Source organism: Pseudochaenichthys georgianus, chromosome 5 (assembly GCF_902827115.2).
Source record: "Pseudochaenichthys georgianus chromosome 5, fPseGeo1.2, whole genome shotgun sequence".
NCBI lineage: Eukaryota > Metazoa > Chordata > Actinopteri > Perciformes > Channichthyidae > Pseudochaenichthys > Pseudochaenichthys georgianus.
In genome coordinates, this window is record NC_047507.1 from 8,177,007 (window position 1) to 8,199,665 (window position 22,659).

The 22,659-nt window shown below is 41.4% G+C and overlaps 2 protein-coding genes across 2 annotated transcripts in view; both read right to left on the reverse strand.

Moving 5' to 3' along the window:
• Nucleotides 1–18,402, reverse strand: part of mapkapk3 (MAPK activated protein kinase 3) — a 30,467-nt gene extending 12,065 nt beyond the window's left edge. The window contains exons 1-3 of the mRNA XM_034083055.2: nucleotides 17,718–18,402; nucleotides 3,719–3,858; nucleotides 430–494 (exon numbers count right to left, since the gene is read on the reverse strand). Coding sequence (XP_033938946.1) covers nucleotides 430–494; nucleotides 3,719–3,858; nucleotides 17,718–17,969 — 457 coding nt within the window. The 5' untranslated portion in view covers nucleotides 17,970–18,402. The remainder of the gene's footprint in view (nucleotides 1–429; nucleotides 495–3,718; nucleotides 3,859–17,717) is intronic.
• A 245-nt stretch (nucleotides 18,403–18,647) lies between these two features.
• Nucleotides 18,648–22,043, reverse strand: LOC117446090 (dynein axonemal heavy chain 1-like). The gene is made up of 4 exons (XM_034082090.2): nucleotides 21,884–22,043; nucleotides 21,035–21,241; nucleotides 19,640–19,874; nucleotides 18,648–18,940 (listed from the first exon to the last, which is right to left on the reverse strand). Exons 1-4 carry the CDS (start codon nucleotides 21,953–21,955, stop codon nucleotides 18,819–18,821), a joined length of 636 nt encoding a protein of 211 aa, XP_033937981.2. The 5' UTR covers nucleotides 21,956–22,043; the 3' UTR covers nucleotides 18,648–18,818.
• Nucleotides 22,044–22,659: the final 616 nt, after the last annotated feature.

Consider the following 22,659-nt stretch of genomic DNA (forward strand, 5'->3'; position numbering starts at 1 on the left):
GGATGGATGGATGGAAGAACTTTATTTAAGCAAAATAAATATGGTCACTTTGAAGAGTCAAAACTGTTCTTGGCTTTGCTTTGTTCATAGTAGTAACGCTCATGTCATTTGCTCACTACTAGTCTTTTTTTTACCACCAGGTGTGCAAAAATTACAGGTACATTTAATATATATATAGTATATTATTATTGGTTATCGGTCTTGAGAAGCAGGAAGTTATCGGTATCGGTTTAAAAAAAAACAATATCGTGCATCCCTAATTTTAAATGCCATTTTCTTAATGTCTTTCGTTTTTTGTAAAGCACTTTGAATTGCCTCGTGTTGAAAGGTGCTATATAAATAACTTGCCTTGCCTATATCACTCTTTCTGGAAATCATGATGGTTTTTCCTCTCTCACTTCCTGTGACACACAGTTAATCAGTCCTCACCTTTCTCAGTGAAGGCCTGGTCTCCTCTGGCCTGGATTCTGTTGAACAGCTCTCCTCCCTCCATACTGGACACACACAATGTACATATGACAATCTATAACATAATGTTTCCTGAAATTACATATAGAATACATTTACATCAGCGTTACCAATATATTATTTAAACACTTGGTACATACATATAAGAAACCCATATATGTTGAGTGTATCCCACATTTGAATCAGAAAGGAATCAGAGCTGGAGTAAAGGAATTAAAGGGGCTTTATCATACTCCTTTCCAGGATTGTATTTTGCGTTTCTACTGTTAGATAAAAACACGTGTGTACAGCTTTACAATGTGAGCCACTGAGTTGGATTTCAGTGGAAGTCTGACACTTTCACCTAAAGCTCTCAGTTCCTTTCAAAGACAAACGACGAAGTGACAGAGTTTCTAAAGAATATTGAGAGCAGAGGAAAACCGGATCAAAAGGAGGAAGAAGGGAAAGTTACCAACGTCTTCTTTCTGAAAAGAACCTACAGGGTTTACAGTATGTGAAATGAAACAGCGCTGCCATTGTTTAACAGTGATAGTACTAATATTTGTCTCTTTCTGGTTTATCAAGAAGATAATACATTTGACAAAATACTATATACTCTAGCAGTCTAGCTGATGATTGATAAGGCCTATAATCTAATTCTTTATAAATTCGGATAAATATACACATATATATATATCCGTTTTAGAAGACTTGTTGATTAAAACATAATTCAAAGGAAACTCAGATCAAACGACCATCAATGAAAACTCCTCCTCCTCCTCCTCCTCCTCCTCCTCCTCCTCAGAAAAAGTGTTTGTTTCCATCATGGTTGAATGAGAGTGAGTGAGTGTGAAGTAAGAGCGTACTTTTTGTGGTTCAGATGAACAGATAACTAAGAGAGAAATGTGTGTGTGTGTGTGTGTGTGTGTGTGTGTGTGTGTGTGTGTGTGTGTGTGTGTGTGTGTGTGACACTACACTGCAATCCTCCTCTGACCCGGGCTCACACAGGAAGAGTCAAACATAAACGCACACCCACACACAAGGTCACTACATACAGTACAACACAAACAGTGGCTCTGTAAATAAATGTGATGATGAGAACCAGTAATTCCCTTAAATAGACACACACACACACACACACACACACACACACACACACACACACACACACACACACACACACACACACACACACACACACACACACACACACACACACACACACACACACACACACACACACACACACACACACCATGTATACATCACTTTAGGGGACATTACATTGACTTACATGCATTTCCTGGAGACTTATCCTAACCTTAACCAGAACCAACACATGCCTAACCCTAACCCTTACCCTAAACCTTACCCTAAACCTTACCCTTACCAAGTCTTCACCCTAAAATGAATAATCCCCCTCATGGAGACCTCCAATTTGTCCCCATAAGGGAGGCGAGTCCCCACACGTGACTGTAAAACAGATTTAGGTCCCCACAAGTATAGTAATGCTAGGCCACACACACACACACACACACACACACACACACACACACACACACACACACACACACACACACACACACACACACACACACACACACACACACACACACACACACACACACACACACACACACACACACACACACACACACACACACACACACACACACACACACACACACACACACACACACACACACACACACACACACACAAAGTGGTCTAGGAAGATGTCTTCACTTTGTCTCGCCTGAGTCTCAGGTTAAATGACCTTTAGCATTTCCTCAGTGGCACAACGTGTACTAGCTTGAAGCTGTATGTTGTGTGAACACACACGGGCACGATAGATCCCATCATATACGTTCAGGATATTGCTTTAGTTCAGGCGTCGGCAACCCGCGGCTCGATACAGAAAGCCCTCCGCTCTGGCTCCCTTGAGTTTAGACATACATAAGAAGGAAATTAAATAAAAGTATTTGTAGGACTATTTAAATGTTGTTGCACGGTTGAAAATGTTTCGTATCTTGTATTTTGCGGTGATACTGTGACACATAAATAAAAAACAAAATGGTTTTAATTAGGTCAACTAACATATGCGTCACATCCTGCTACGGTCTCGCACCAGCGCCTTTTCTTGGAGGCGAATAACCTGACGCCCGGCTCGATGAGCGAACTCGGAGGAACACAGAGGGTTTCTACGTGGTTAGGGTTATCTGCTTTCACAGCAAGCGATGCTGCTTACCGGTATGTTTGACATGTAGAGAGAAGTTGTCAAAGGTGCTGCAGCCTTTACGTATCGAGGAACAACACGGGAGAGGAAGACAGCTGACGATCTTCAGTCATAATTCAATCAGTAAACTAATTTCATTTCATTGTGCAGAGGGCTCCCCAAGTGCTGTGTTGATTCATTTTAAAGTAGGCCTGTGTATTTCTTTTTAATTCTTTAAGTTCTTTGTTTCTTATTAGAGGTAAACAGTTTTATAATGTAATAAATAATAAATGCAAAAAAACCTGTAGTTTTTGTCTATGATATAACAATAAATACAACTTTATAAGCTCTCAAATATGTTGGGTGCCTCCAGACAAAACACATAGTTGGAAAAGGGGGCGAAATGGCTCTTTTGGTCAGAAAGGTTGCAAACCGCTGCTTTAGTTGTCTTTAAAATGCCATTTATTTGGCTGAGAGACATATACATGTTGATAGTAATGAACAGCTTTAGCTTTGAATGTATATAATGATACCTGTTTGATTCAAACATCATGAAAACTGTGGTGAATTATGGAGATGGCAGTATCTCGTTGAAATAAATATTTGGCGTCTGTATTTATTTATGGAAAAGCAAATAATAATAATAATAATACATTTATTTTGGGGGCACCTTTCATAACACCCAAGGACACCTTACAGGGTTACAGATTTACAATTTACATTTACAATTTTACCTTACAAATTAAAACAGTGGATTTAAGTGGAAACCTGTGGAATCGGAGCAGAACTTCCCCTGTAAACCCACATCACCCTCATTAACATCGAGTGACAACGAGCTGTGCATTATGGGAAATTGTAGTCACTGTAAGGTCTGTTGCCAGTTTTGAGCCTGATATCAAATAGCAGGAGTCCTCCTTAGTGTCCACTTTAAAACATAAGAAACACAAACTTCATGCAATATGTTTTTAGGAACAGACATCAGAAGGACATTCCCAGTGTTTGAAAGGATCCACTTAAGTAAGGGTGTGTAATCGTGTGTGTTCATGTGAGCCCTACCACTCCATGATGATGAGCAGGCACTTCTTCCCATGATGCATGTTCTCATACAGGCTGAGGATACGGACGATGTACGGCCCTCCGGACACCCTCCAGTGGAGCTCCACCTCTCGCCTGGCTTTGGGGCTGTCGTACAGGATCTGGGACAGAGAGATAATGAATACAACATGACGGGACTGATGAGCTCAATACTTTGGTTTCTATTTCTAATTTAGTTTCGTTTAGTAGTTTTCCATCTTTGAGTGGAACCACATCGCGTTTATATCATCATGCTATCGGTAGTGTTATCCAAGTTCATGATCAATGTAAAGATATTTAAGTTTATTTATTTCCACAAGTTAAGCTTTTGGTCTTACGTCGTCATAGAAACATATGACTCACTTTACGCATCAACATCGAGTACAAAATGTAAGGAGGGAGCCATGCCTGCTTCATGAATGGAAGAGGACCAGCGCCTCAAGAAAGCAGTCATATCATCCGGTGAGGTCTCTAACATTTATAAATGATTATCTAGGGCTGCCCCGAATACCTATTCTCCTGTCCAGCTGTCCTGGGAGCATGCCTTGATATGTCTCTGTCTGCTTTGCAATGGAACTCCATTTGGAGGTCAGCTATGTTCTCTTCTCAATGTGTAAGATTCAGCGTACATCACCCCTGTTACAAAATCCAAGATGGACAATACCGTTGATCCAGTCAGATCAATAAAGAAGCTTATAATACTTAAATCATTATTTGCAATTGACTCCTGAGTGATCCACCACATGACAGGCGAGGACAAACCTGTAGACCTTCAGGCCACCTGGACACGATGTGACAGGATGTGTGTTTGAAAAAGCAGATGCACACACGCACACACACACGCACACACACACACACACACACACACACACACACACACACACACACACACACACACACACACACACACACACACACACACACACACACACACACACACACACACACACACACACACACACACACACACACACACACACAGCAGGTGGCGGATCTTGACATAGCACACGTCTTCAGTCATGGAGTATTTTTGGATGTGACAGAGATGGAGTGATCTCCTGCTGCTCACCAGGGCTGGGCCGGGAGTACATAACACACAGAGGGACTGAGTCACTGACATATGACACACACACACACACACACACACACACACACACACACACACACACACACACACACACACACACACACACACACACACACACACACACACACACACACACACACACACACACACACACACACACACACACACACACACACACACACACGATTGCCTTTATTATACCATTTTAATCCAATAGGGTGTAAAAGACATGCCATTCAGCTCAGACTGTGTGTGTTTTCGCTCGCCATCGCCAAAGAGGAAGTGAGCGCCGAGTGTTTCGGAGCAGCCGGGTTTTGAAAGTAGAAGTTGAGGGTTTCCCGGTGACACTAGTTTGATCTACCATTATGTGTGAAGCAAAGCCGTGGGCAGGTGTGTTTCTGCTGTGACCTTAATCAGAGCATGCGGCTTGACGGCTGATGTTCTTGATTTCCTGCAGTTAACCAGAACTGGCCACAATAAAAGAGGACTGTGATGGATTAAACACACATATAAAACAATATGGGAGCTATAGAGATGATGAGAAGAACGAGATAATTAATGGACTATTTTTTATGTTAGGCAATATCACAATGACTTAAACACATCCAGCTATAAACCAATCAACCACATCCTCACACTCCGTAACCAATCAGATCTCTTTCCATAACACACACTTCGACCCACACGTTGACCTGATACATCCAGCTGAGTTAAATAGAAACCACACACACACACACACACACACACACACACACACACACACACACACACACACACACACACACACACACACACACACACACACACACACACACACACACACACACACACACACACACACACACACACACACACACACACACACACACACACACACACACACACACACAGTCTTATGGCTCCACCATGTTGACAGTCTATTAAATATTACTCTCTCAGAGCGCCACACTGTATGTCTTGATAAAAAGGTCTACCAATAAAGCGCTGCTCATAACGTCTACAGCAAAGTGGTCTAGGAAGTGTTATACAGTTCATCATTGAGAGTTGATATACTTTTCCTCATGATGGCTGTTTACACAAATCATAGCTGCTTTTCTAACATGTAGACCAATTTAAGATTTAAAACTGAGATTAGTTCAGCTCACTGCTATTTCAAAGTCTATTTGTAACTCTAAGTCTATTTTAAATTCTGTGGTCTACTTAGTACTGATGTCTTCTTGTAATAGCAACATTTAGTAGTTACAATTGTGATGTTGTTGAAAGGTCATGAACTATAACGAAAAGCAGTTTATAAAACCCAAATCCCCAAAAAGCATAATAGGGCCCCTTTAAACTGACGTAAAGCCACAGAGAGGGATCCCCACTTATTCCACTTCGTCCTGAGAACATGAACATCACACATGTGGCTGCTTGGTCAGGGTTTTATAATGACTTTGATTCGTTCTCCGGGCATCTTGTTTCAGGGTGTGTGCAGGAGTCCTGAAGTCACATGTAAGACCTTTTAAGACCTTTTTTAAGACCCTTTCCGTACATTTTAAGACCTCAACGCCACTTGGAGTTTTAACCGGTTACCTTGGCGACACACTTCACCTCACATTGACTATATACAGTATTGAGTGTCCTTCCTCCTTATCTTCCAACCATTTGGACGCAGACTTGCATTTCCCCATAACGACGTTGTTTAACAACCGGCGCAAACGGACCTTCGTGCTATCAAGCAGTGAGCGTGCGATGTCCTGTTCAGATGACGTCCAATCCAACGGGATGCCATAAATAAACTACACAGAATCACACTACACACCTACGCAATGATTACATTCAGGCAGACTGTAGAATACAACCTCTTTGGACCATTTAGATACTTACTGGAAACAAGCTACAAAATGTAATACCTTGGGAAAATGCCGTGTAATACTTTTTAATAGCCTTAATTTTCGCTAAATTGATTGACTTTTAATACTTTTTAAGACCCCGCGGACCCCCTGTGTGAATGTCTGCGCTAAATTTCATGGCAATAAGTCCTGACGTTGTTGAGATATTCGGGGTCTGGCCAAAGTATTGGAGTGACCAACAAATGCCATTCCTGCATCCACACAGCTCGCAGGAAGACTTTAAGAAGCAAGGAAGAAGTTATATAATAATTAGGGCTGTCAAACGATTAAAAATTGTAATCAGATTAATCACAGCTTAAAAATTAATTAATCATGATTAATCACCTTTCGAACTATGTCCAAAATATGTCATTTATTTATGTATATTGTTGTGGGAATGGAAAGATAAATGAAAGAAGGCGGATATATCCATTTAACATACAGTATCTATGTTTATTATAACATTTTTCTGCGTGCCAAAATGAAAGACAGCCCACACACCTATCAATCATCAAACCGTGGGGTCTTAATTCATTACGTGTTGATTTCTATCAACGGGGGAGTACTTCAGGAAAGTCGACAGAGGGGGGGGCTAGTGGAGTACTTCGTGACCACAGAGTGTGAACGTTGTGATCAGCTGTTTTAGCGCAGTTCTCCAGTGAAGGGGGGAGTCTCCCTCCGCAGCCGGTTGGCGTAGTTTTGGCACAGTTCCGTTGTACAGACCGACGTTAACAGCAGCCCTGACTGTGCACACGGAGACCGACTCTGTCGTCCGGTGATCTAACCGCCTTCTGGAGCTTCACAAGTACGTCGGTACGCAAATGCGCTTTGTGACACAAGTGACGGTACGCATTTCAGATTAGGCACATACCCTGCGTACCAGTTATTATGTGCACCCCTGTACCAGAGCCATATTATTACTATTATATGGCTCTGCCCTGTACTACAGCAAAAGTATTCTGCGTCGGGACTTCCTGCAACAACACCACGCCGTTATCAAAGATGTTCTATTGAGAAGACGATCACTACGTGACAAAAGTTTTCAAAACCGTGGCTACTGAAATCAATCTTACTAACTGCTGTCTGTGCAATTTACTCCGCGAGTTGGCAGACTTTATTTTGCTTACTTTAACATCATTGTTCATGGTGGGGCTAAGCCATTTCTTGGTATGGCTGTAGCCTACCCCAGCCATACCCTGGCGCTGCCACTAATGGCACGTATGGGGTGGGCCATTCTGCACATGAGTTAAATGCGTTAAATATTTTAACGCAATTAATTCAAAAAATTAATTACCGCCGTTAACGCGATAATTTTGACAGCACTAATAATAATGTGTCATTGTTTGCACGTTTATAATACAATTCTAAAAAACGTTAAAGCCCCAAAGATCAAACACCTCCCCAAATACACAACTGGACTTTTCCTTAACATCACAGGGAAACTGAAGGGTACTGTAAACACAACCGTATGAGTAGCATGCCCAGTGAATGTTCCCACAATGCAATACAAACATTAACATCTGCGCACTTACTTAACATCCGAGTATTAAGATTCACATCTATCTCTCATAAGATCCTTCCTGTCGACATGTATATATTATGTGCTTACCTTTTTGGCTTTTGTATGCAATTAAGATTTGCACTTAATTGTTATTTTAGGTTTCTAAAATGGCCCTTTGTATTGCAACAGCAGCTCATCAATAACCCTGGAGATATAAAGTGCTACCTTATCTTACGCCCCTCTGTGTTGTGCAAGCCGAACAGACAGCAGTGACGGACCCCAACTCAACATTTTTGAATGATTTAAAGATCTTCAACGACAGAGGAACTCGTTTGAATTCATTCAAAACCACCTCATAGATATATTCAACTTATCGTCATTACACAGTCAGGTAGCATGTAACGGAACGGTTTCTCTGCATTTGACCCATCCTAGTGTTAGGAGCAGTGGGCTGCCATTATGTACGGCGCCCGGGGAGCAGTAATAATAATATATTTTATTTCTATAGCGCTTTTCTGAACCCAAAGACGCTTTACATTTGGGAGGGAGGGTAGACAAACAAAGACAAAGCCAAAAAGAAACAAAACAAAACAGAAAAGTCAGGAGGAAGTTGATTGAGAGGGGGGGGGCTTATGGATACAGAGTTGAAGAGGTGGGTTTTGAGGCGGGACTGGAACAAGGTGAGGGGCTCAGACTCACGGAGATATTGGGGGAGAGAGTTCCAGAGCTTTGGAGTTTGGCCTTGGGGATGGAAAGCAAACCGGCTGAGGTGGATCTGAGGGGCCGGGGTGGTTGGTAGAGGGTGCCAGATGGTGGAGGGCTTTGAAAGTGAGGACCAGCAGTGTGGGGAACGGTGCCTTGCTCAGGGACACCTCGGTAGCACTTGGTCTTTCCGGGACTTGAACTGGTGACCTTCCAGTTGCCAAGCCAAGTCCCTATCGACTTCGCCACCACCGCCCTCATGGGGCTTCAGTTGTGCGGCCGGCTTCTTGCATGCTCTCAGATACAGAGCTTAACACAGTGAGCAGCTAAAGAGAGTCAATGGAGACTCACAAACATAAACCTCTGGGACGGATTAACTTGTTTAACTGCATCAGTTCCCTGGAGTGAGCCAGTGCGAGATTTAAACTGCAGTTTTTTTCTTCACACAAGATCTCTTTCATGGATTGTCTGAACAAACCAAGGAGACAGATTAGGTCCTAAAACCGTGGCATTTCAAGACCAATTTCACTTGGGCGGGCCGTGCTGGGGCCAGTTACATAATGTGTGGGAAAAAAGATCAACATTTCTATTGTATAAGTTCAGTATAACTCATAGCGCCCAAAAAAATAACACATTCCCTCATTTTGTTTCTAAAGTTACAGCACAGTATTCGCTGCAACGATACAACATGCACCGTCATGGGCCTTCTTTTGATGGGAGCCACAAGGGGGTCCGAGCTCAGTGTTACAGAGGCACCGACCCCTGTTGGCCGGCCTCTAGACCCGCCCATGTCTCAGATGAAACCCAGATGTGCCCACAAAAGCGCTGAAGGTAATATGTTGCCTAAGGTAGTCTGTACAGCTTTCCATGCGCTAAGCTGGAAGGCCCTTCAGGCTGAAATGGAACAATCAGCAGCCACACACTGTACGTGCTTCCAATGGTATTAACGCTTAGGGGAGGGGGGAGGATGTTCAAGAGGACAGCCGTGAACTCTCGCAGGTCCTTGTCCAAGTTTGAAGAGTCCTGGTGACTGTAAGTGAATTACAGGATGAGGATGGCTTCCCTCCAGCGCTGCTGCAGCAAAGTGGATTAAAGCTCCACCATCCATTACGCTTAGCGCTCAGAGACACACTTAATTAAAAAGCCCCCCCCCACCTCCACATCAAACACTCTTGATTATTTCCTTTGTGCTTTCCTTTTCCTTGTGATAAAAAGTAAGGGGAAAGGGCAATAAAAACTCTATCATGTGACACTTATTACCGTACGATACAACTCACAAGCAACACAAGAGCGACTGGCATCCTGAGTGCTTCCTTTGTCGTCTCTCAGTCCTTTTAACAGAGCCTTCAGAGAGCCAAAGGTGTTCAGACGCACAGAGTGTTGGTGGGTGTGTGGTGCTCTCTCCAAGCCGGGGTCCCCCTGACCTGCTGCTAGCTTTCTGTGGTGGGAGCTGAAGTCTGTCCGCCACCAGGCTTCAGTCAATATGACTCCGCGGACAAAAGCCTTTGCACAGATTAACCCACACGTTCTCGTAATAGCCAACCAAAATTTTCTACGACAACTAACAGTTATTTGTGATGATACATTTATCAGTAAAGATCTCCATCCCAGTTTCTCAAAGTTCTGACGGCTTTAAATGTCTTGTTTTATCCGTCCACAATCCAAAGACATTCAGTTAAATATGATATTTAAAAGAAACGCAGGTAATCTCCATATTTGAGAGTTTGGAAACAACATTTTCTGAAATGTTTGCATTAAAAATAGTTTAGTTACCTAATCGATGCAGCATTATCTGACATAACAAATAAATAACTATCAGATTAAAGTTAGCAAGTGGCAAAAATTAAAAATGTTGTCACACTTTTTCATCCTCTCTGATCTCATTTCGGAACCACTCGGCCCCACATGGTGCTGTAGAGGTAGTCTTTAAACTTGTGAAATAATCTAAATTTGGAAGACGTTAAAGGTGGGTAGGTAAGTTTCAGAAACCGGCTCGAGATACACTTTGTTATATTCCATGGAATGCTCTTAACATCCCGATAGCAATGAATATCTGAAGTGCTTTGACAAAAAATCCATAAACAAATGTCATCTGTAGAAGCCGTAATACTGTAAAAAGTACATGGCCTACCTGCCTGTCAGCCTTCCATCGGGGCACAAACTTATCTCGTGCCCTCATTGGTCATGTGCGCGTTCGTGTGTGTTGGAGGAGGGGCTCTATAAGGAAGTGGCAGATTTTCTCCGGTTGTGTATTTTCAAATTCTAGCGATCTCGAGCCGGTTTCTCAAACGTACCTACCCCACCTTTAATTTAACAAGGGGGTGTGTTGGAGAGAAACTCCCTCTGACGTGAACAGCTGCACCGCCCTCAATCGTAAGGCTTTACAGAGCGTGGTGAAAACTGCAACATCAGGACGGAGCTGCCATCCATGGAGGACCTCTACTCCCAGCGGCTCAGGAAGAAAGCCCTCCGGATTATCAAAGACCCCCATCACCCCAGCCACAAACTGTTCAGTCTGCTGGCGTCTGGCAGGCGTTACCGCAGCATCCGGACTAAAGCCACCAGACTCAGGGACAGTTTCATCCCACAGGCCATAAGACTCTTAAACACCTGAACTGTTGAAACAACATCCCTAACATTCATCTGCTACTTAGTAATTATTTATCTATTTATCTAATATATCATTCCAATAGCTTGCATATAGACTCTTTACACTATTTCTAAACTATTTTTCTTTTTGTATTTACTTTTTTAATAATTACTTTTTATATTTTATATTTTTCTGTTGTTCTGTGTTATTGTGTCGCACTGTTGGAGAAGCCTGTGACCTAAGATTTTCATCGACATAACTACTCTGCAGTAGGGCTGCTCAATTAATCATATTTTAATCGCAATTACGATTTTGGCTTGCAACGATTATGAAAACAACATAATCGAAATAAAACGATTATTTATTTTAATTAATTTTGTTTTTATTGGTTTTTCAGTTGAATAATAAAGTTCAGGGTAATCAACTGTTAAAAACATACTGTTCAATTTTTTTTTCAATAAATGGATGTTTTCAAAGTAAATGGATAATCGTTTTTTAATAATCGTGATATCAATTATTGACCCAAATAGTCGAGATTATGATTTTTGTCATAATCGAGCTGCCCTACTCTGTAGCTATGTTCGTATGACAAATAAAGAACCTTGAACTTTGGGATGTTAGCCTTTGCAGACCATTTACAAAACCTATATAACACACTACAGGAAAAGGAAAAACCCCAAAAGCATAATAGGGCGCCTTTAAGGTGTCAGGTCAACGAAAATGACATCAAGTACTCTATTCCTCTTGGCATTTATACATTTTTTGAGTTCCCCTTTACTGTGGCTATTTCCTTCACTCGTTTTCACATCCTCTGTTTCTCTTTCTCATCCCCCGGCCTGCCGCTCTGCTGCTGCTGCTGCCTGCTTTGACAGCTCAGATCCGGATGGATTACTGTAAGCCAATTAATCTGTCGGAGTCTGTGCCCCAGTAGTGACAGCCTGACGACCCCTGCGTGTGTGCCCCTACCCGTGTACGAAGGCATGCCCTAGTTTCCACATGCTCCCTGAACATGGTGTCAAAAGTCCCCTTGAAGCAGCCAAACATATCATGGCATATGGCTGGGGGACTGTGTGCCCTTAACCTGCATCTGATCCAGTGATAGGCTGAGATCCCACATATCACATTCAGCCTGTCCACATGTAGAGCAAGTACACTACATGTACACTACATGATGAGCAGGTGCATATGCAGAGCCTTGAATACCTGTCATTCAAAATATAAACACAAGCAGTATTAGAGTAGGTCAGTGCACTGTCACTGGTAGACTATTCAAAGATGTTTTGTTTGTCACGATGACAAGCTTCAGTTTAAGTTTGAGTCCAGTGTTCATGTGATAGAAACCTGACCTCACTAAGGGTCAACGTGTTTAAATCCTTGCTACACAGTAAAGCCCCTTTTCAGCTCTACGATCCAAACACATAACCACATAATGACACCATAATGCTTCCGTATCAAGCTGACGCTAATAACATAGGACACAATTACATTTGTAGAATAAAAATACAACACTAATCATTTATCCGTGTGTTGTCAGTTCTTGGTCTAAATCACAACAGATTGATAACAAAAAAGTTAATACTTTAAATGCTCTGGATGTTAATCCAAGCTGACTGACTAGTTTGCACGTTAAAAACCCTGCTGAAAAAACCAGCATAGACCAGCTTAAGATGGATGCTGGGCTATGCTGGTGAAGCTGGTATTTATGCTGGTCTACCCGCAGTCTTACTGGCGAAACTGAAACAGACACAGACAGACAGAGAGGGCGGGACACGGGGGAACGGCAGTGGTTGAAACAAAGCGATATAAAACATGGTTTTGACTGGCACTAACGCAGCGTCCACACGGCGGCGTGCGTTGTCGCTTGCCGGTGGGCGTGTCTGAAACTCGACTAACAACCAATCACATGAATCTCCCGCCCCGGACACACAAGCACACGGTTTGATTGGCTAGAGCTTGTACTGGGATATGATTTGATTGGCTGACGCTTCCGTCGAAGCTTCAAAATGTGAACTTTTCTCAACTTTTGAAGCGAGCAACGCGAAGCGACGGAACCACAATGCAGTTCGGCAAAGCGTGACGTCACCCCATTCAATGTGAATGGGAAGAAGCATTGAAGCTTCAACGCGCGCCGCCGTGTGGACGGGCCGTAGCAGTGTACGTTAATTTAGCAATTTAATGAAGCTTAGCGCAAGTTCAGGCAGGAAGACCTATCACTCCGTATTGCACGTCATGGCAATACTCGCTCCCTTCACTAGATGAGAGAGCGCCACTCCTTAGCCAACCTATCACTTCCCTCCATTCACAAGCCTAATCATCGCACCTGTTAATCCCTCTATATCTGCTCTCCCCTTTCCTATCAGCTGTCTTCCAGGCGTCAACGCGCAACCCTCCTCCACCCCTTCGCCTCCTGCTTCCAACTCAGAGCCAAGATTAACCTCCTCCCTTCCAACCGGACCTAACCACTTATCACCACCACCAGTGTCTAGACCCGGGGGGGTTCATCGGAAACGGTTCTTTCCCTTCCCGAATGATGTCCTATAAAACCTGGACCTAATCGCCAAAACACCATTTCATTCACTTGTTATAAACTGTCATCATTATGTTTCATTTATATAATGTGACCGATAATAAACATGTATTCCATACATCACGTCTCTCCTGATTGAAATGCTTTACTGCTGAATAAACTCTATATTGCTAGTGATTTTATTAAAACTATGATTTGCAATCTTTTTGATTCCAATTCCAATTAATAATCTTTTTGTTATAATTGTAAAAAAACATCAGCAATCAATAAAACAAATCCTCCAACACAAAATAGAAGACATCTGGATCTATTATATTTCTTTGTATACAACAGCATCTATTGGGACTGCTGAGTCTACCTTTTGTAGTCGGCCTCTCAGAATGCTTAGCATTTCTTTGTCTCTTAACACTCTTATAATAATTAGTTTTTTCATTGTTGGTATTGTTTTGTTCTTTATTTTTGTTGTGAGAATCACTTTGCAATTGTGTACGTGCTATATAAATAGTTATACTAATATTATCGTTGTTACCATCATTACTATTATTAATAATGTTTTCTTTGTTTTATTTATTCATCGCTGCAGAAAGGATCGTGCCAGCCCACATCAAACACCTGATCAAGAACTTGTGAATCTTCAGGCAGAAAATATGAAAACACCTGTTCAAAGTTCCAGTTTCCTGAACATGGAACCATGCCTGTCCTCTGTTCCACATGTCTTCAGTCAGTGCTGGACCCTATGACTCTGTTCCACATGTCTTCAGTCAGTGCTGGACCCTATGACTCTGTTCCACATGTCTTCAGTCAGTGCTGGACCCTATGACTCTGTTCCACATGTCTTCAGTCAGTGCTGGACCCTATGACTCTGTTCCACATGTCTTCAGTCAGTGCTGGACCCTATGACTCTGTTCCACATGTCTTCAGTCAGTGCTGGACCCTATGACTCTGTTCCACATGTCTTCAGTCAGTGCTGGACCCTATGACTCTGTTCCACATGTCTTCAGTCAGTGCTGGACCCTATGACTCTGTTCCACATGTCTTCAGTCAGTGCTGGACCCCATGACTCTGTTCCACATGTCTTCAGTCAGTGCTGGACCCTATGACTCGGACACTAGTTCTACCAAGGCCGAGGAGTGGAGTTATCTTTGTATTTAGGCTGCAAGTCGACACAGGTGATCAAATGCTGATGCTAATGATGATCCGATTCATTTGATATTGATTGTCTGCCAATACCGAATCCTGATCCGATTCTTCTATTTCCCAATACAGCTGCACGTGTACACTAGCTCTATTTGTTTTTGCCATTGTAATTCACCATAAGCAATTGTTGACTGTAACGTCTATGCCAACCACATGTTAACGTAAAATGTCAAGTTTTCTTTTTACAGTGTACTTATATCTGTACATTTCTTTTCAGTTTGCTTCAAGAAGTGGCTTCAGCAGACAGAAGTGCAGGCCAGATTGGGAAAGGCTGGACGCTACACAACGGGAAACATTATGGACATGAACAAGGAAAAACAAAAAACACTTTCTTTGTTGCCTTTTTCTAATCATACATAGTGTTACTGTTTTTGTTACCATTTAAATATTGAATTCTATTTATTACTTTTATTTTAAATCGAATGCACCTGTTTTATATAATATATTTATTTTGATGTATAGGTTGATTTGCAGGTTGGTTGTTCTTTGTATAATTAGTGTATTGTTACTGTGTATTTTATTATATTAACTAGCTATTTATTAAATTAAAATACTGTTATGAACACTATACAATGTCTTTATTTTGGTAGATACCAGAATACATGACACAATGAATCTTGGTAATATATTTATGTTCTCTGGTTTAAATAATCATACCAATGTATGCTGGTCACCTAAAGTGTCCAAAACCCCTCTAAACCAGCCAACCGATCTACTGGCTGGTCACCTGTTTTTTTCAGCAGGGTATAGTAAAAATACTTCAAGTCTAAGGACACGTTTAATGACAGGCAGTGGTGGAAGAAGTAGCTATTATCATTACTTTATACAGGGCTGCCAACATTTTGAGTTCAGCTTGGAGTGAGATTTTTTTTGGTGAACCGAAAAAAGAAATGTTCATGTGTACAGTGTTACAAAAGTATTGAACATGTACAAACTAGGGTTTCCCATTAATGTACTGGGCGCTACAGTGGAATACGCACATACACAGTGTACCCGCGACTCTTACAATGAAGGCTCGATAATCAGCTCACAGCATATAAAATAGCATATAGGTGTAAGCAGAGGTAAAGTGCTATTTTATAAGTCGGGGGGGGGGGGTTCACCTCCTCTAGGGGGGTCCGGGGGCATGCTCCCCGGGGAGATTTTTTTTTTTTGGAAATAATGAAGTTAAATGCATCAACCTGGTGCACTTTGAGAGCAAAATGAAGTTATGGTAAACAGATTATCTTTTTCTTTATGGATATTTTACAAATCACTCACCTTTTAAACTGTATTCTTGTTTTACTGTTATATAGTATTTCATAACTGTTTTTCATTTATTCTCATAAATGGTGACCAAAACGTTTGAGACCCACTGAGATAACTAGACTTAAGTTAACTATCTAAACACTCAGAGTCCCTTACCTCACTGAGCTGTAGTTATCTCTCTCAGTCTGACAGCAGAGAGCTCTCCTTCTCCTTGTTTTAGAAACAGCTTTTAATATCGTTAGCGCAGCTAGCTAACCAGATGCTAACAACAACAAAGCAAATAGTGAGTTTGGTAGAAATATACTGTATAATAGTAAAGTTATTTAAGATGATGCCATATTTATTGAAGATTTTACATTATAAATATTCCCCAAAATTATTCAAAAGCATATTCTTCCAAACTCCTTGCTGTAGTATGACACATAGGAGACTATTGATGTGTGTAGTGAGTTTGGTAGTAATAAGCTGTATAATAGTGATTGAATATGATTGTATTCTCTTTTTTCGGAGTTGCACTTTGCAGACGGTCCCTGAGCACTCGTTTCTTCTGCGGCTGCAGATAGAGACCAATGTAATGTGTCCAGCTTGGAGGACGGCGCGTATTGGCTTTTTTTTTTTTTTAAATCAAAATGTGATGGTAGTTCGTTGTCAACCTTACCACGCTACTTAGGAGACGTCATTTGTGTCTGAATAACGTTTTGTTCATGAGTTATTGATCCGTGAAATCAGAATCTCCCATATCGTTCCAACTTTACTGAACTAGGCTATATAGGCTGCTGGGTATCTTGTGAATTGACTGAAGGTATAACTAAAGTTACAGTATGTGTGTTTAATATAGTTCATATCATTAATCCAAACCTGCCTAATGACTAGTAACTATATGTATTAAATAAATTAAGTGGAGGGTTAGGGTTAAGTACCAATTACCTCTAAGATGTGGTGGGAGTAATAATAATAATAATAGATTAATTTTGTTAGCGCTTTTACAGGTGCTCAAAGACGCTTTAGTGTTTATGTTATGATACATTGCAGTAGGCTACTTGATTAAATGTACTTAATTACTTTACACTACTGCAAGTATACTTTTCCAGTAGGCTATAATGATTTGGAAAACACACACAATGCTCATAGGTTTTAAATTATGCTACATAACTTTAACTTTTATGATTAAAGTACTAACTGTGCTGAAAGTGATCTGAGTGGGGTCTATCCTCTAGCCTACTCCCTGTTTATAACAAGTGTCAGGTGACCTCGGTACCTTCAATGCGCACTTCTCTCCCGTCTTCTTGTTGAAACACTGAAGGACTTTTCCATTGATTCCTAATCCCAGAACCTGAGTGGAGATTTTATAATCGTCTGTCACCGCGTGCCGCTTTATGTCCACTTTGGGGTGAACGGGCATGGGGAAGTGAGTGGACTCAGCGTCGGGGGGGAAGGCGAGGGAGTCCTGCTCTGCCTCAGCCTTTGGCGCTTCCACTGGCTTCTCCTCTTCGTTTCCATTTTGGAGCATGTTCCGACACCGGCTTGTTGTTACCGGCGGTGCTCCGGGGAGGAAAGCGTGAGTAATTCACCAAAGAAATGCGATGACGGCTGAGCGGAGTCCTGGAGCGTCCTGTTGTGCTGCACCGCGGCCAGGGATGGACCCACGCAAACTCCACTGTATCTACAAAAAGCTTTAAAACCAATTTCAACTACACAATACTGTTTCTCTCTCTGAACTGATATACCCGCCTTTTTTTTCTTTAAAAAAAACTATGCTGTCAACCGGTCCCGCCTGTCTCTTCAGAGAAATCCAGATATTTCAAATAACTTGAATGTCATAGAAATATAATCGAGGCTTCAGTCTTTGAGCAGTGGTGAAGATATTCTGCTGATCTCAGCTGCCCGTTGATCTGGAGTCCTCCAGTTGTGTTCACATGGCCAGCCACTGTCACTGTTTGTTTAAGCACCACCCTCCGACTGTTAAGTCATATTTCTCAACCTGCCCAGAGTGGAAGTCTTAAAGGAGCACGACGGGTATTCAGTTCAGTGAGCACTGTGGAGACCAGCAGGGAAAAGCTCAGTTTGGCTTATAATGAGAGTAAAGGAGGCGAGATTTAGAACAAAACGTACCGATGGAGGATGTACTGTATGGTCCAGGAATCTTTTAGCCAAGTGACTCAAAGTAAATACTCTTACATAACAATATATATATATATATACATTTAATGGCATTGTGAAAACAGTTTATGACAGAGCTCATTTTAATGACAAAGTGCAAAGTGTCTGTTTGACAATAACTGCAATTATAATTGTAGTGGGCCGTGAAACAATACCGTTTTTTACCGGGGTTTTTGTGTATGAATACGAGTGTGTGTATTCAGTAGTCCAGTGCACAGATGAGGGCGACTCCCCGTTTGATCCAGTGTCTCTGACTCTGATCTGTCGGCACCTCCACTGCCATCACATAGTTGGTGGAATGGCCGGTGGTCGACAGAGTCCCTACAAAAGCACACAAGCAGTTTCAGACATAAGGACATTTACATGAAGAGTTTTTCCATCCCAGCACTGAGTGTAGGGGTTTCTGGGCCGTCTGAAGTGAGAGCACAAGGTGTTGGCTACGTGCTGCGGGTGGAAAATACAGAGCAGCACTTTCAGACGCTTCGTGAAACAAGACACTAACTGGAGTCTATTTTGGGTGAGTAATAAAACCACCAAAAAGGAGATGCACACAAACACTAGAGTGAGCTGCCCAAAACCTATAGACACTCTGAAAAACACGGAGAAAGGATTCATGATGTATTTCCTTTGCTAAAAAAACACATTTAATATATCAACTTGTTACCCATGCGTTATATAATCTTACAATAGTAAATGTAGTCAGTTCCTCAACCTGTTAAGTACGGAAAAGCTGCCTCCTCCCTTTCAGATTTTGATAGGAACAGATTATGGGTTACATAATAATAAAAAGGTAATTCCTGGACTTAAAATTCTCGGCCGATCCACTTTGAAATAAAAAAGTGAGAGTTATATAGAGAATACATTTAGATCAGGGGAAAATGTAATTAAGACAATAATTCGACACCCCGCCCCCCCCCCCAACCCTTATGTCATAGTTCTGTTTTGTTTGTTTGTGTGTGTAAATAATATACAATACATTTGAAATGATAATGTAGTCTAGATGATCCTGTGTGTACTGACCGGCCCGTGTGAGGGTCTTATAGATGGGGCAGATGTAGACCCCCGAGGTGGGGGCTTTGCGGTTGGGTTCGGGGATCAGCCTGATCAGAACCATCTCTGTGTAGAGCTCCTTGGGCCTGCATTCAGTGATTTGACCCGCTTCACTATCCCAGCGAGCGCCCTCTACGAAGAGGCCGTGGATGTAGCAGCCTGTGTCTGGCTTCTCTGTTATCTCTGACGCCAACTTCTCTATCACCTGAAGGGAAGAAGGGATGACAAAAGAGATGCACTAACGTATATCAGGGGCATTGTAGGTGGGGGGCCATTGAGCTTTATTCTCACAAATGTATGACAAGAGAATATTCATGTTTATTTTCTCATAAAAAACGATTGTAATTTGAGTTTTTTGTCGTATTATTACCCCATCCAAGCTCTGTCATTTTAATTTGTTTTAACCTAGGAGTGTCCTTAAAGTATATACCATCGTAACAGTCAGCAAAAAATAAATAAATATATTTAGAAATATTATGAAATTGACAATACGATGATATTCAAACACGGTCAGTTTAGAGTGGGAAAGCGTAATCCATTAGAATCAGAACATTGCATTTACCCCGGGGGAAATCGGGTCTTGTTACAGTTGCTCCATTTTAACCCTTAGATGCACGAGTGACTGACTGAGTGGCTACACTCTTCCATAAGTGGGTCAAAAAGGACCCATGTTAGAATAATATGTGTTTGTATGCCATTTTTGTTATTTTGGTTAAGAAAAATCACTTGTATAATGTTTAGTATTATATTTTAGTTCACACTAGAAATATTTTATATTAAATATTTCACTATTCTTTTTTTTACATTTTGAAAAAAACCGTTTCCCCAGAGGATTCCATAGAAAATGCATGCAGGTCATTTTGGACCCACTTATGGAAGCTTGGGGTAGTAATACAAAAACTACAATTTCTTAAAATGTAGATTAAAATGTTGAATGGCATGATATCCAAAACACGTTTTTTGAGGAACAGCTGGAATATGAAATGATGACATTTTTTAATTGCAAAGATACTTCAAGAAAACCACCTCACCGGGTCAGAAAAATACCCACTTATGCATCTCAGGGTTAAAATGAAATAAAAATAAAAGATACATGAAAATTGAAAAATAAACATAAGAAGTTTAAGTAAGAATGTGCAAAAAAATATATGAAAAAACGTAAAAAAAAGATCAAATTAAATAAAACCGTATACAAATATTTATATAAACAAAAACAGTTGAGTAAAAATGTGCAAATTGTTTAACAGTATATAGTATATTAAGATTTGGTGTGTTTGTATATATGATATATTACTGCTGTAAACATTGCTGTAGTTTAGCTAGTAGTGAAACAATAGTTGTCAGACAAACATCTTACTGTCTGACCTCAAAGTCAAATCCAATTGTGTCGATGGAGATGCCAGAGCGGCGGGCGTAGTTCTGGAGCGTTCCTGTGAGGAAAGCCTGCGGGAAGAAGAAGCCGCTAATCCAGAAAACAGGTGGAATTCCATCACAGATCCATTTCTGCAGGAAATTGATCCTCTGAATCAGGTCTGACACCCAGGAGGCCAGAGGCTTCAGGGACGGGTAGGCCTGGAGGGAGGGAGACACACGGCCCGTCAAAGAACGCCATGTGTATTCTTAGAAAGCAGAGCCGGGAATTATTAGAGCAGGACAGAAATGTCAGCAGAAGTTCATCTGATTCCCTGTTCACTGAAATCACTCCCACGTGATTAAGTGTCACCCCCAACTGTACGACACACGCAGATGGATGTCGTAATATTATTTCAGTTAAAGGCCCATTGCTGTAATCTGTGCACGTGCAATACCTTCAAAACATCTAACACCTTTATCTTGACTCAGTGTGTGTCCCTTTAAAGTTATCCATATTGACTACAGAGTTGCTTAATTTATAAAAACATCCCATCCATTGAAAGTGTGTCTGAGAAAACTATAGATTTGCTTACGATTTTGAAAGGTGATGACTTTAAATATCTTTGATGTTGACTCTCATTGAGCCATTCCTTTTGGGGGGGGGGGGGGGGGGGGGGGGGGGTTCTGTTGTGTCTTTATTTTTGTAATAAATTGATTATTGGCGAAAACTATTTCATTATGTATGAAAAGAAATTAATAAAAACGTAAAGAACAAAAAAAAACATCCCATCCAAACCAAGTGAGATCAAGAAGGTCAATAACCCGTGTGTGTGTGTGTGTGTGCGTGCGTGTGTGTCTTGCCTTGGCTTTCCACATATCGGGCACCACGTTGATGAACAGGCTGCTGGCCATGAGCTCCAGTTCGGACGACATCACCACCAAACCTTTCAGAGCCTTCACGATGTCTCCGAGACTCTGAGAGATGACCGCCAGCAGATTGTTGTATCTGAAAAAACACAAAGTTATCAAAGTACAACTGATTTAAACTGGCTATACCCGATTCAGTCCAATCAGTTATTCAAGTGTCATCCATCCACAATATTATCGCAATTATTAGTTAAATGGAGTTATGCAAAGACAAATACATAAACACTTCCAAGTCTTACGGGGGAGTAAAAGTGTAAAATAAATATCTAGGGAATTGACCCTGTAAATAATGTTCAACCTGTTGTTACACCCTGGTATAACTTAAATTATGTTCTGCTGATACATCTGACAGATATACTTACAAATCTAAGTAGCAAACTTATCATTTCTAACAACCGATGGAGTTGACAATAGTAAGACTCATTTCTTGATAAGTCCTAAGAAGTTGGAAACATGTTCAGACCTTGTTTATAGCACTAGGAAAACAACACCTAAATACAAATACTTTGACTATCCCATTCTATAAAAAGGAACAAGGCTTATTTGTGAAAGGCTGATAAGATCTTTGACCATGACTCAGCGAGTTCAATGCCGGCTTGAGGCATTACTCTCTGCCTCTACTCTCTTCCCGAGCTCACACCCAGGTGAATAAGAATAAGAGCTGTTATTATTACAGTATGATTACACAGCTGTGTGTGAGGAGAGGAGAG

Coding starts and splice junctions, on each gene's coding strand:
- LOC117446090 (XM_034082090.2), bottom strand. CDS start 21,955: ATGTCGTCCGAACTGGAGCTCATGGCCAGCAGCCTGTTCATCAACGTG. Junction 21,242..21,883: donor CCGATATGTGGAAAGCCAAG/GCAAGACACACA, acceptor CCCTCCCTCCAG/GCCTACCCGTCCCTGAAGCC. Junction 18,941..19,639: donor TAAGACCCTCACACGGGCCG/GTCAGTACACAC, acceptor GTGCTTTTGTAG/GGACTCTGTCGACCACCGGC.